Source organism: Gasterosteus aculeatus, chromosome 14 (genome assembly GCF_964276395.1).
Source record: "Gasterosteus aculeatus chromosome 14, fGasAcu3.hap1.1, whole genome shotgun sequence".
Lineage (NCBI taxonomy): Eukaryota > Metazoa > Chordata > Actinopteri > Perciformes > Gasterosteidae > Gasterosteus > Gasterosteus aculeatus.
In genome coordinates this window covers 8,541,634-8,554,983 of record NC_135702.1, presented here as the reverse complement: position 1 = coordinate 8,554,983, position 13,350 = coordinate 8,541,634, and the positions used below count along the sequence as shown (strand labels likewise).

General features: G+C 42.5%; 2 protein-coding genes across 6 annotated transcripts in view; one reads left to right on the top strand and one right to left on the bottom strand.

Moving 5' to 3' along the window:
- rai14 (retinoic acid induced 14) overlaps nt 1-4,203 on the bottom strand; it is a 28,977-nt gene extending 24,774 nt beyond the window's left edge. For 2 of the 5 annotated variants that reach the window (XM_040198337.2, XM_078087879.1), the window contains exons 1-2: nt 3,675-3,951; nt 2,525-2,594 (exon numbers count right to left, since the gene is read on the bottom strand). In XM_040198337.2, coding sequence (XP_040054271.2) covers nt 2,525-2,560 — 36 coding nt within the window. In that variant the 5' untranslated portion in view covers nt 2,561-2,594; nt 3,675-3,951. Of the gene's footprint in view, nt 1-2,524; nt 2,595-2,715; nt 2,807-3,674 lie in introns of all 5 variants that reach the window. The other 3 variants (XM_040198338.2, XM_078087880.1, XM_040198339.2) reach the window with 3 other exon arrangements.
- A 932-nt stretch (nt 4,204-5,135) lies between these two features.
- Nucleotides 5,136-13,305, top strand: scarb2c (scavenger receptor class B, member 2c). The gene is made up of 12 exons (XM_040198407.2): nt 5,136-5,407; nt 6,106-6,263; nt 7,064-7,208; nt 7,528-7,719; nt 7,841-7,932; nt 8,428-8,547; nt 9,025-9,203; nt 9,321-9,439; nt 10,737-10,810; nt 11,138-11,189; nt 11,311-11,463; nt 11,948-13,305. Exons 1-12 carry the CDS (start codon nt 5,285-5,287, stop codon nt 11,984-11,986), a joined length of 1,446 nt encoding a protein of 481 aa, XP_040054341.1. The 5' UTR covers nt 5,136-5,284; the 3' UTR covers nt 11,987-13,305.
- The last annotated feature ends 45 nt before the right edge of the window (nt 13,306-13,350 follow it).

Below are 13,350 nucleotides of genomic sequence, written 5' to 3'. Positions count from 1 at the left end.
TTAGAGATGAAAGGTAAAATAGCTCTTAAAGCCACGGTGGAGAATAGGACCTAATCAATATTACGGCGCCGCACTGCATGAAGCATAACAACTAACATGCCGGAGTTAGATTAACATTTGTTACACACAACTTTTAATGTTGGCGGTCGGCGTGAAGCCAGGCATCAAACGGGATAAAAAGAATGGATACACAAGCTCAAAAGAAGAAGAAAAACAATAACTTATACAACCAGAACAATGAAGAAGAAAACTAGCATCTAAACCATGAGGAAAAAGCAATAAAGTTACAAACTATGATGAAAAGTGACGTGTAAAATGTGTTATTAGGACGTTGAGTCGTTCATTACTGGCGGTATTACGCACAATCTGCAATGGGGTGTGAGATGAAGCACGCACACACACACACACACACACACTGTGAACTTTATCATCATGACTGTATATTGACTTATTCACACCCCAAGATATCATTCATGGCTCCGCGACTGCACCACATTGGAACTTGAAGATGTTTTTTTTTAAGGTTTTAATCAGTTCTGCAATTTCTTGCAGCTCAGTTTGCAAAATCAGCGCCGCCCTTTTTTTAAATGGCGAAGCATGGAGGAATTTGAAAAATGACATCGTCAGGGTTTTATTATCTCCTGGTCCTCTTACCGCCTGTATCAAACCGAAGTGAGCTTATGGAGAACATTCAAAGGGAAGCATTTAGAAAAGATTTGACATTCAACCAAAGATTCCATTACACATTACCTGGAAATGTTATTTTGTCAGGAAAATTACAGGCCCGTTTGGGGTTCAGGGGAGAGGGGGGGGGGCATTCCTGAGAAATCAGTCACTGAAACATAAAGCCTAAAATAGAACCAGAGAAATATTTCCTTTCTATTATGGTTGTTCAGAGTTTTTATAAACAGCAATGGAATGATTATTGGCTCAGGGGATAAACATGCTGGCCTGTGAAACATGACAGTTTGTTTTAATGATGTGGCTACTAGTACTGACTTTACCCAGGACCTGCATTACGTTTTTAAGTTATTTAACTCCTCTATAGCAAAACGACAAAGCCCCATTACGGTCCTTGTGTTATATGATGCTGGAACATTAATCAAAGTGTTTGTATATAACGGCTCAATTGTTTCCTTTCCCCAAAACAGCATCATATCAATGCCATAATAAACATGGATTTATTCAAACGAATAGATGAACCGAAAAAATAACTGGAGGCCGGATCTATCAGCGCTCGATAATGAGTGTGGGTGTGAGTGCTGCAAAGACACTCCTGACCGCGGAGGCCTTCGCTGCCGTTTCCAAGCAACACGCGCATCCACCGCGCTTCCCTTTATCTCTCAGGCCGCCTACGAGACCGGCTATTTCAGAGATGACGACCAGCGCTTTGCATGAATCCCAAAGAGCCCGCAGCTCTCGGTGGGACAACAGCTCCCCCCCCCCCCCCGGTGAACACCGGGTAAACAAAGGTGGGACCACGTTATGCACCGAGGAGGAACCGCTGTGACCCTGCTGCCCAATTTGGGACTTGACATTTTCTCAAACAATGGACGCTATTGTCCCCCCCACCCTCCACATAGGTGACTGAATTTGCAATAACTTACTAATTAGGCTGTAGATCTGTGTAAAGAAATTGCAGGTTGTTAAAGACTCAAATCACACATTTGAGATTAATTTTTGATTTCCCCCCCTCTCTGTTTTCCTTCTAAAGAGCTTTAAATCCACATTTCAAAGTGCATTGGGGCTATAATTGAGTAAAAGCAGGGATGTACTCCACCTAATTCTTCTCCTGGACGGAGCGTGACACTTAACGGGTCACACTCTCAGTTTTATGGACCTTCCCAACGCATCCTTCCTTCGGACCGCTCACCAACTGCTCTACTTCTGAAACTCCCCTCGTCCCATAGAACGCACATCCCATTCAGCCCAACCCTCCCAGCTTCTTCCCCCGTGTGCCGTTTGTCCTTACGGTCACCGTGACAACAGACGAGTCAGACGCTGCGGAGACGCCTCGCTTCCTGTGATCGGAGAGTATCTTGGACTGCGACCGCACGACAGACTGAACCCACACACGGGAACTCCTCCCTAAAGAGTGAATCACATCCCGCGGGATCGACTCCTCGTGAGGAGCACTGACAAGTCAGAGTATCTGTGGAGGTTTGTGGTCTACGTAGGAAGAAACACGCGGGTCACCTTCCAACGTGACTAAACACGCCTGTGTAAAGATCTCGGTTCCCATGACACCGGCAATCACAGCTCACATGTTGTTGTTTTTTCTGTTTACAAGAGCATGTAGAAGAAGCCCTAAATGGATTACGCCGACATTATGATTAAAATTTGTTTTATTTTGCTAGCCTTATTTTTCTTGAACACCTAGATATCAATAAGCAGTGGGATGCTGAGGAAAAACCTGCCATAAATCATCCGCAACCGCTCAAGGCATAAATGCACAGACACTGACTCAACGGCAACGTACACGTGTGCGCACACGGTTGTGTGAACAACTGTTATGAGTACTCACATCAGTTTTTCTAAACTTGGCTTTGAGGCTCTTCATGTTCAGTCCGGTCCATGCAGTCACTCAGTCAAGGCTGTGGAGACAGAAGACAGATGTTTAGACTCACCACGAGTGATCGCTCGCCTCCGGTTTCACATTCACGCGATGTTGCGTTTCTGGACGTCTAAACCAGGGGATTTATGCGGCGTACGTACGCGGGGGTTGCAGTCGATTTGAGGTGCAAATGTGCAGCAGGGATTTATTGTGGCGAACCTCCACACCCTCTAGAAATCAACCGCTTGGACTCTGTCAAAAGCAAGTGGTCGTAATGAATATCCAGGTTAAAGCACCTCTGCATTTGATCCGTCAAAGGTCTGAAGCACTCTTACATTCATCGATTCCCTTTCTATACCAATTTGAACCTGTTTTTTTGGCAATGGCTTCCGGCTCTGTATTGTTTCCTATGAGGATCATATAAATCACCACAGAACCCTTGGAGATGTCTGGTGACTGCGTGTTTGTGCCTTGACCGCCTCTGGCAATTTCAGCATTTTCCATGCATGAAATGACCTACTCGAGGGATTTACTCCCCAAAATATTTAAATAGCATTCCAGTTCCAAGATTAGTCTACTCACTCCCTTCATTATTATTGTTATTATTTCCCCCTGTGTCTGCTTGGATTTCAAACCAAAGAGAACAAGCAACTTGAGGCTGCTCGCAATGAAAACTTTGTCCCGGTGGATTAATATTCAGACAATGAACGCATTCATACGGATTTTGCAGACACAAAGCAGAAGTTCGAAAGGGTTGTTCGGATTTTCAAGAGACTCACATACTGAAGTGGTCTGTGGTTTTATCAGCAGGTTGGTGCATTAAGGACAGCCTTGTCTCGGCAGCATTCAAGCCAACGAGATTAACATACATTTGCCTGCCACATGCAAATCATCTCGTTGTGTGAAATACCAGCAGCCCTTCAGCGTAAAATGGGCTGAAAAACACAAGAGAGCTGGTTTACAAAATAAAAGAATGTCCAACAAACGCTCTGTCTCGCGGTTAGACAGCAATATTAAGTTAAACCACTGGCTCAATGGTGTTTTATTTCCTTCGGACAGACAGTTGTGAGACTTTTTTTTAAAGAAGGTTACATGATGGGAAATCCCTGGACACACTTACCCCGGTAACCAGCCGCGCGAGGGCTGCACACGTCACACGAACTCAGCAAACACGACCGCTTTTTGTGCCCAAAACAAAAACAAGAAACAACGAGGAGTATCTCAAAGGCGGGAGAGAACAGGAGGATGCATAAAGGGGTAAGGGGGGGGGGAAATAATAAAACAGTGCGCCCCGAACACACTGGCCCGGCTCGGCCCGCACGCATTCACCGCCCGTCGCTCCTCGGGACTCGACTCGAGAGCTGTTGCCCGCTTGAGGAAAGTGACGTCACTCCCCTTTCGCCCATTGTGCTCCATTCACGTTGTGGTTAAAGGGGAAGGTCTTTCCCACGCAGCTCGAGTGCAGCCGGTTGGAATATAATAAAAACGCGTCTCACTCTACTACTCTATCGTCCGCTTACCGAAGTGTGTGTTTTTGTGATGTCTTGAACTTCTGAAATGTTGTTTGTGTGTAGCTGCTTGCTCATTGCGTCCATAGTGTCCTTACGTGTAACAGCTGAGTGCATCACCTCGATAAGATTGAGAGAGTCTGCCAAAAACTAAAAGTCGTGTTGATGATCTGTCGCAACAGCTTTGCAATGCAACGTCTTTAAGCAGGCGAGGACGTGTCTGGGCTGCACGGCTGTGCTGTTGATGATAATCATCATAATACTGACTGGTCTACTTCACTGATGAACAAAATAGCATACGGTTAGAAAACGTATTCAAAGCATGTCAGCCTCAGTATCGTCTAAAAACTGTCTGTGGTCGTCTATTCAGGTTGTACTGGCATATATATATTTGTCTAAATGATCAGACATAAACATAAAACAACATAACATAAAAATGAGTCTCGAAAGTTAGTCTGCTAAGCCAATGCGTGGGCACCCTTTATACAATATTCTGACTCAACAGGTATGACTCTAGTTCATAGACTAACAAAGAATGTTAGCGCTGGCATTGAGTTTTAGTAGATGTCAAGACAGCGGCACCTGGTGGAGAGGTTATCTACTACACTGTTGTTCTTTATTGTGAATAATACGTACTAATAGAAGTGTCACACATTCCACACATATTTCAAAAAGCCTTTATCACAAATATTTAAATAATATTATATATATATATATATATATATATATATATATATATATATATATATATAGTGTGTGTGTGTGTGTGTGTGTGTGTGTAAATGCATGTGTCAACATGACCTATATACTGAGATGTAATGACGTCATTGTCATTCGATTAGAAACAAAGAGTATAACATTCAAAACAGATATTGTTTGTACATTTGGCCTTTGAATTTCCGCTAATATAAGAGGAAATAACCGGAAGTCTACTGTGTTATGTATGTTAATACACTAGTGAATATGAACATTTTCAAACACAACTTTGCGTTAAACGGGCATTAAAAAGAAAATCCATGTAATCATCACGGTCGCTCGCTCCAGGCGGCCGTTTACGAAAGCGGAAGTAGTAACAGTGAAGATCTCATTCCGGAAGTGGCTCTTTCTCTTTGATCTACCGAGAAGGTTCCCGGGGCATCAAAACAAACACAGCAGCCCCCCACAGGCGGTAGCTTGTGTCATTGAGAGCTGCTGCCGTTACATTTCACTCTGCTGCGTCACCATGCAACTCAAATCATGTTGCATTTACAGCATCGGAGTTTTTTCTATCCTCCTTCTGATCTCGGGCATTGTTTTGGTCCTGTCCAACGTGTTTCCTCTCCTCACCCAGTCGTTGGTCGAAAAGGTAAACATCATTTTCTGGGTCGACCTTCACAACGACGTCATCGTTAAATCACCGCTAAATAGCGTGACGTTAGACATTCTGAGGACGGCTAACGTTAATTAAATGCTAACGGCGATCACAGCCCGCTGGCTTCCAATTTGGCCGCTAACGTCACGTTTCAAGATCCAGACAGTCGCCAGAAAAGCTTCAACGAGGTTGAATGTTTTACTGATAACTTACATTTAGGAAAGCGATTTCATTAGACGTGACATTAACAGGTATTTAGCTACGGTGAACCAGCGTCAGGCTAACGTGATCTCTAAAGCTCATTTGGGCGTGGTGTGTGTGTGTGTGTGTGTGTGTGTGTGTGTGTGTGTGTGTGTGTGTGTGTGTGTGTGTGTGTGTGTGGCCTGTATTATTACTATTATTAAGTGTTATTAAGTGTTTCTAAACCGGGGATTATATGTTATTTCAGTGATCAATGTGGGAGGTTAACTTTTGTGCAGATGGCACAGTCATGAGAATGTATTCTTGCGTTAAAACCTCTTTCGCCTACCTAATCTGAATTAAATGGTATAACGTTACCATGACCACTGACCCAAATGTGGATGTTGCCTTTGTCATATGATGTGAGAAGAGCTTACTCAGCAGGAAACTGTTTGTCTGAAGTTGCACATTTTTCCTGCAGTAAATGTAATTTCCCGCTCTGTCCTCCGTAGGAAGTCGTTTTGAAGAATGGTACCGAGGCATTTGAGGCCTGGAAGAACCCACCGGCACCTATTTACATGCAGTTTTACTTCTTTAATCTGACCAACCCACTGGAGGTGCTGGATGGAGATAGGCCTGCTGTGGTGGAGATCGGTCCGTATACTTACAGGTGAGTAAGGGAAGGGATAAAGAGCTCCTCTCCCTTCAGTTCAATAAAACACAGGGTGGGTGGAAACATGGCTGCGATAGAGATTCCATACTATCATACTTGAATAGAATTAAACTGCAGACGCCACGTTAATTCATTCAACTATTTCACAGTCAACTCTACCGACGGATTGCGGATCTTACAATGGAAACAAAGTCTTCCATCTTTTGAGCAAGAAAGGATCTGATGAGTAGCTTATCTAGAACCCCAAAGAAATGACCTCGAGATAAGCAGGGCAGTGTTAAAAAATGACATGTGCATGTAATTACCAATAAACTATATCACAAAATGTAAGTATGTATGTCTACAAAGCAAAGCATACACGTTCTACAAAGATTTATAGAACAGGATAGACGTTGAATGGTATTCTCTACTACTATCCCTGTAATATTTCTACACACTTGTTGAATCAAAGCACGGCTTTGGTAGAGATCTTAATAAATTATTACTTTCCTCCTGACGTAAACATTCATAAATGGTGGAGGTTCACCTTCGGAGACGTCACATTAGATTCAAGAAGGGAAATGACTTTGAATGAAACCTCTTTCCTGCATAATTGCAACATTTCAGCCAGCAATAGGATTTTCAATGCAGAACTTTATAATTATATAACAATAGTCTGAGATGCAGATACTTTGTGTATAATAAATTCCATCTTTTTATTTCCAGCTCCTAAAGTATTAAGCTGGAGGACTGTAACAAGGGACTTTCTCCGGTTTTCTTATTTCAACATTAACCAGTATTTATATTGTCCTGCACAGAGAGTACCGGCCCATGGAGCAAGTGGACTTCCAGGATAATGGCACTAAAGTCGCGGCTGTCAACACAAAGACGTACATTTTTCAGCCTAACATGTCCCGAGGTCCAGAGAGTGAACTCATCAGGACGGTCAATATTCCTGCAATGGTAAGCCAGATAAATGAACTATTGAACCACTATGAACCTCTACAATTGTTGGATAATACATTATTGAGTCTTAGTATTAGAATTCTCTAGTTTTATTTATCTATTTTATTGGTAATAACAAGCAATAACAAGGTAGTTGTGGGAATGTTATGGGATTATATTGGACTCAACATAGATGTGATTTTTGTTATTACGGTTGTACAAATATAGTGAATCCTTTATTGTCCTTCTGAGATTGATAATATGCAGGGTTACTACTGCAATGTGAACTCCTGCCACTCCGCTTTTTACACAACTCGTCCTGTTTTTTTCCCGGTAGACGGTGATGGAGCAATTCAAGGACCAGCCGCTGATCGCCAATCTGATCGCCGCCTACATGAGGTCCGCCGACGAGGGCTTGTTCAGCACCCACACGGTGGGAGAGCTGCTGTGGGGATACGAAGACGCCCTCCTCAAAGCTCTCAAAACTCTAAAGCCTGACTTGGATGATGTGTTCGGACTCTTCCATAAGGTCTGATTCAAGCTTTCTAATGCAGCGTTATAAAGACTTTCTAATGTATAAGATCATTGCATGCACGTTTGATCATATTCACAGAAAGTTATGGTAAGTTTAAGTTTGTTTTTTTTTACAGAACAATGGTTCCAACGATGGTCAATATGTCTTCTTCACTGGCCACCAAAGCTACCAGGACTTTGCAAGAGTGGACACGTGGAACGGTGACAGGTAACCGCCTCCACGCCCCTGCAGCCAAAAACAAATGACAGTAAAAGAATGAGAACTGTGTCTGAAAATCCAATCAGTGAGACACATGGACTACCTGCAGTTTAAATGGACGTGAGTTGGTTTACACAAAGTGATTGAATCAGCACCACAAAGGCTTATAAATCAATTCTTGTCTCCCCCCAGTTAGATGACATCTCCCCTGCCTTTGTCCAGTCACATTCAATGTGTGTCCTTCATCAGTGCTTTTCTTGTCGCAGAGCCGCGCCAATCTTAATCTCCTCTGTTACACTTTCATCATCGTCTATCTTTTAAAGCCTAATTGTTTCAGACTCTTTTGTTGTGTCTGTCAGTCAGTTACAACAATGATCTTCCATACTGGACTTTCCAGCTAGCTCGAACACACAAATGGTTCAGGGCTCAGTCCTGGGTTTCAAAAACGCTTTTTCACAAAATACCACGAAGCAACAATACAATTTTTTGCGTTTATGCGTGCAGATCACTGAGTTGGTGGACGTCTGATGAGTGCAATATGATCAACGGAACCAATGGAGCATCTTTCCATCCCGTCATCGCCAAGAATGAGACTCTCTACATGTTCTCCTCTGACCTGTGCAGGTGAGTAGGTCGACCGAGCACCATGCAGCTAGAAGGCTAGAGATCTCTGCAAATGTTCGCCGCCGCTCACCAAATCACTCATTCCTCAAATCTCGTGTGGATCTTTAAAGGCATTAAGCATTGAGTGAGATGAGTCCCAGTCACACGTGACCCCAAACTCATTCAATGTTTCTCTCTTTCCTTCATTTCTTCGGGGCTCAAATGGGTCTAGGTTTCATTTTGTCCCAAATAGTTAGAAGAGCGGGAGCTCTATTTACCTTTTAGATGGGGTTTGTTCTCTGCCTATTCATTTTCATTTTTTATTCATTAATTTATTAATTTTCCTGACAGACCGCCATGGTTCATCAGGCTGTAACATGTTGAATCAGCACTACCGTAAGAGTGTGTGCAAAGACCGCTCTGCTTTGTGGCGCTTAAAGTTGTGCAGAACCTATTCGTGCCTGCAAAGACCAACCAGCATCTGACTCTGTTTACAAGGTCCCTGTACGCTGTGTACGAGGAGGACGTGACGGTGAAGGGGATCCCCGCGTATCGCTTCAGTCCCCCCAGCGATGTTTTTGCCAATCACACCGTGAACCCGGCCAACGCAGGCTTCTGTGTCCCCATTGGAAATTGCCTGGGCTCCGGCGTGCTGAACGTCAGCCCATGTAAACAAGGTAGGAGGCGCATTAAGCAGCTGCTCCGCATGGACGGCCGAATTACATTTCATTCTGTCACTTAGGACGGCTGTTTCTCTGAATCTGCTCTGCTCACTGAACGTTTTGTGTGCTCAGGAGCTCCCATCGTCATGTCTTCACCACACTTCTACCAGGCGGATGAGAAATATGTTCAGGGCGTATTTGGAATGAGGCCACAGAAGGAGCAGCATCAGACTGTAATTGATATCAATCCGGTAGGACTTTCAACTCTTAAGTCTTGAAAATACTTGTATATTTATAAAACTAATGTTTAGAAAGATAATTCGTGTCTGGTATTTTCTCTCTCAAAACAGTTAAATGAGAAAGCTTCAAATGATATCTAGTCCCCTAATTAAACTTGTTTTATTCTAAAACACTTTACACGAGCACCATGTTCCACTCCCGTCTCCCACCAGATGGTGAACTCTGTCTGCGTGGTGGCCGCTGGCTCAGGAAGAAGTGGTGAACAGTAGTTAAAGATTAAAGCAGACGTGGGACGGAGCTGTCACCGTAGATAAGCCCCGACGGCTCTTATCATGAGTAATACTGTGATAATTGGATGGAGTGAGCGGTAAATATGGAGAGAAAGAGAAGCGGACTTCCAGGAGCACAACGCGTGGCTTGACATCTGGTTGACCCTCGTACGTAGAATTAGTATTACGATGGTTTTATTTGGACACGCACTTCAACCATTTTGACAATTACGATCCAAGATGAGATCAATAAAAAATGTGGAGTGAGTGAGTACACTATCAAACTGTCGCACAACTAGCAACTAAGGATTTGGTTCCAGTTATTGAGTCTTGAGAAAACTACTACTAAGACACATTCAATGCAGAGCTTACTTTGCACGGGTGCTTTACGTCACTCCTTTTCTCTAGTGAGGTGGCGCGCGAAGCCGCACACGCATCAGTGCTGTTAAGTTTCCCTCAAACAGTCAGCGTGGTTACATGGATTCGAATAACTGGCTTAGTCGGACTGAAATCGAATGATCCGTTTCATGTAAACACCTTTGTCCGACTATGTGCGGCCCGACTACGATCCGACTAACACCCCTGGATAACGCGATCCGATCCGGATAATGAACTGGACTTTGCGTCTTTGCGCATGCTTGAGATCCCGACGGCGTCTTCTCTCCGTTATCAAATCAGCCGATAGCGCCATTCGCATTCGCTGTGCTCCTATTAACATCATGCAAACATAGTAGAGGGATGTAGCTTCACCTTGCTCTCCGCTCGCCACGTTTCTCGTAATGTTGATGTTGTTGTTGTTGGTAGTGGTGAAGCGGTCAAGCGCAAATGGCTGTATCACAACTAGTTGTAATGAAAACAGCGCCACCTATCGAATCGGATATGACATTCTTTCGGCCAATGATTCGATTTATTCACCGCCATGTATATTGGGATAATAGCACTTGCCCCGAAAGATAGCATAGTCCGACCAAGCAAAGATTTTAATTATACCATCATGCAAACACACTGACTGAGTAAGAGTTTGATTCTGTTTTCGCAGTTTACAGGAATCATCGTACAAGCGGCGAAGCGGCTCCAGATCAACGTATTTGTCGAGAAAATCCCCGGCTTCAGGTATTTGCTCATCATTCCCGTCCCCCACGTTGGCTGAAATGAAGCCGTTTTAGTCTCGGAAGGGGTTTTCAAGGAGATGACAGTGAAGCAATCATGCCACCATCATCAATGTGAGTGGACTTTTGGACACTTGTTTGTGCGTCCGCTTGGCATCGGAAGGAATAAACATTCTTGATATGATCTCGAGTGGACTACTTCTATGTGGACTAATGAAACGTATGCTATACGACAACAGTAGGCCTGGAAATGTAGTGCAGTAAAGGTGACCTGCATGTCTCTTTGCCATTCATTCATTAAAACATGGCGAATAATCTCGTTTTCTTTCAGTGAAACAGGAAATGCGAGGACAGTGTTGATTCCTGTGGTTTATCTCAACGAGGTACGAAGACAGCAACTCGTCCTTCAGTCATAAATGACATGAAACCGTGTTTAACTCCCACTAGAGCCTTTCTTTGTCGGTGTTTCATGTGGTGCTGAACCTCGATTTCTCACCTCCTCAGAGCGCCCTCATTGATGACGCGTCTGCCGCGAAGCTGCATAAGATCATCGTGCAGCAGAACGTGGTGGTGAACATTCCCTTCCTGTTTATTGGTCTAGCCATCATCCTGGGAGGAGTCTTCATGTTCCTGATGTGTCGACAGAAGGTCCCCGAGGTGAGTGTTTGAGATGGACGTTGATGGGTTTGTCAGATAACGATTGCCTTCCTCATTGTTCAATCTGTTGATTATGTGTCTCTTTGACGGATTCATTCTTTAGTCCAGAGAATTTTATGATTAAGTGTTTTGTTTGACTAACAGTGCAAAATCCAAAGATATTGAAGTTAAAAGATGTAAAACAGAGGACACCTATTTGTTTCTGCTGGATAAAATGACGCATTTAGCCAATAGTGCCGAATTGTTGTTAACTCACTAGCAATATTCTGAGGATTAACTAATCGATTAAATTAGATAATAATATTATCTCTGGCAGCCATGTAGAAAAAGAGCATAAAACATTTTTTATAATAAAATAATGTTCTAGTGACAATGTTCTTAAATGCATATTATTATCTGAATGTGTTCTATATGTAACTATAACTAATAGACACGTTTTTCAACAACTTTAGTTGATACTTTTGTGACTGGTTTTATTTTTCAGAGCTCTGCGGCTGAACGGCAGCCGCTGCTGTCGTCATAGCACCAAACCGAATGTAACACGAAGCAGCGTTGCCGTATTTGCATTAGATTTCACATTTCATGGGTTCAATGGATCGCGGCCGTTAAAATCATTAATCCCAAGTTTCCATTATGAACCACTGTTACGCATTTTAATCAGATTTTCAGTGCAACGGTTTTAGGAAACAAAGTGAAAAGGTTAGTTACAGGGACGGGGTGAATGTCGTCTTTACAAGTCATTTGGAATGATCATGAAAAAACAGCATTTAAAAATAAATTAACAGCGTGAATTTGGCGGATTAAATCGATCACCGAATCTAATTTGAATGATCTTTGGAGTACGCCCTAAACTGATCACACCTAGTGCGTTTTATTGATTAACCGTAGCCAATATTATAATAATGTATAATCTGTCTCAGTGTGTGACCATAGATGCATGTCTGTATAACTGAAATATTGACGGAGGAATATTTTAAATGAGCCACTAATCTGTTTTTAGAACCGTCTGGTTTTGTTGTTGGTTGTTGACGCATCAACAAGAAGAAAGTTTGTACAGCTATTTTATTAGCTAAGATAAATATCTTTTCTTTTTTTCCACGTCAACATTTCAAATTTCTGAGTTGTGAAAAACAACTGCATAACGTTTTATTACTGATGTCTTAAACCTTTACCTCTCAGCTTCCTTTTGTAGGGCCGTACACCCTTGTTACCTTCAGTGGAAATCTACTAATCCACAATATCTAAATGCTATGATCTGCAACCATATCCAAAAGTATTACACAATATCAGGATAAAGGAAAGTATTTTTTTGGTGCACAGTACAATGTCTTCTTTTCCCTAATTTCAATCATTTCATTTAAATGGGATGATTTTGAATACTACTGATATTAGTACTTTTTATACTAATTATAATAGTATAATAATTATACTACTGCTAAAATCCTTGTTGGAACACTCATGTTAGTGACAGCACTAATAAATAGAATATGTTGTTTTTAACCACCCTGGATTTTCCATGATTTTATTTTTAAATGCTGCACTTTTTAATAGACTTGTTTCAGATGATATATTGTTACGATATTTTTTTTTTATTAGGTCAGATGGAAATAAAAATGAATTTTCTGCTCCATAACTACATAGAACGTCTCTACAAAGTGTAATTTGCTATTTGACCACTGACGAATCGCCTTGTGTTCATTTTGTTTTGGTCCTTGTTTACAACCTTACTCTCACATAGTGAAATCCATGTGTAATAACTGTTCAGGTACTCTCAATATCACATATAACCATTCGCACATTGTCTTGCCACTTGCTAAACTTCAATAAACCTGGTGTGCTTCACATTGTCTAAAGGTGTGTTTTGTTCAGCCACATTCCCACAGTCCG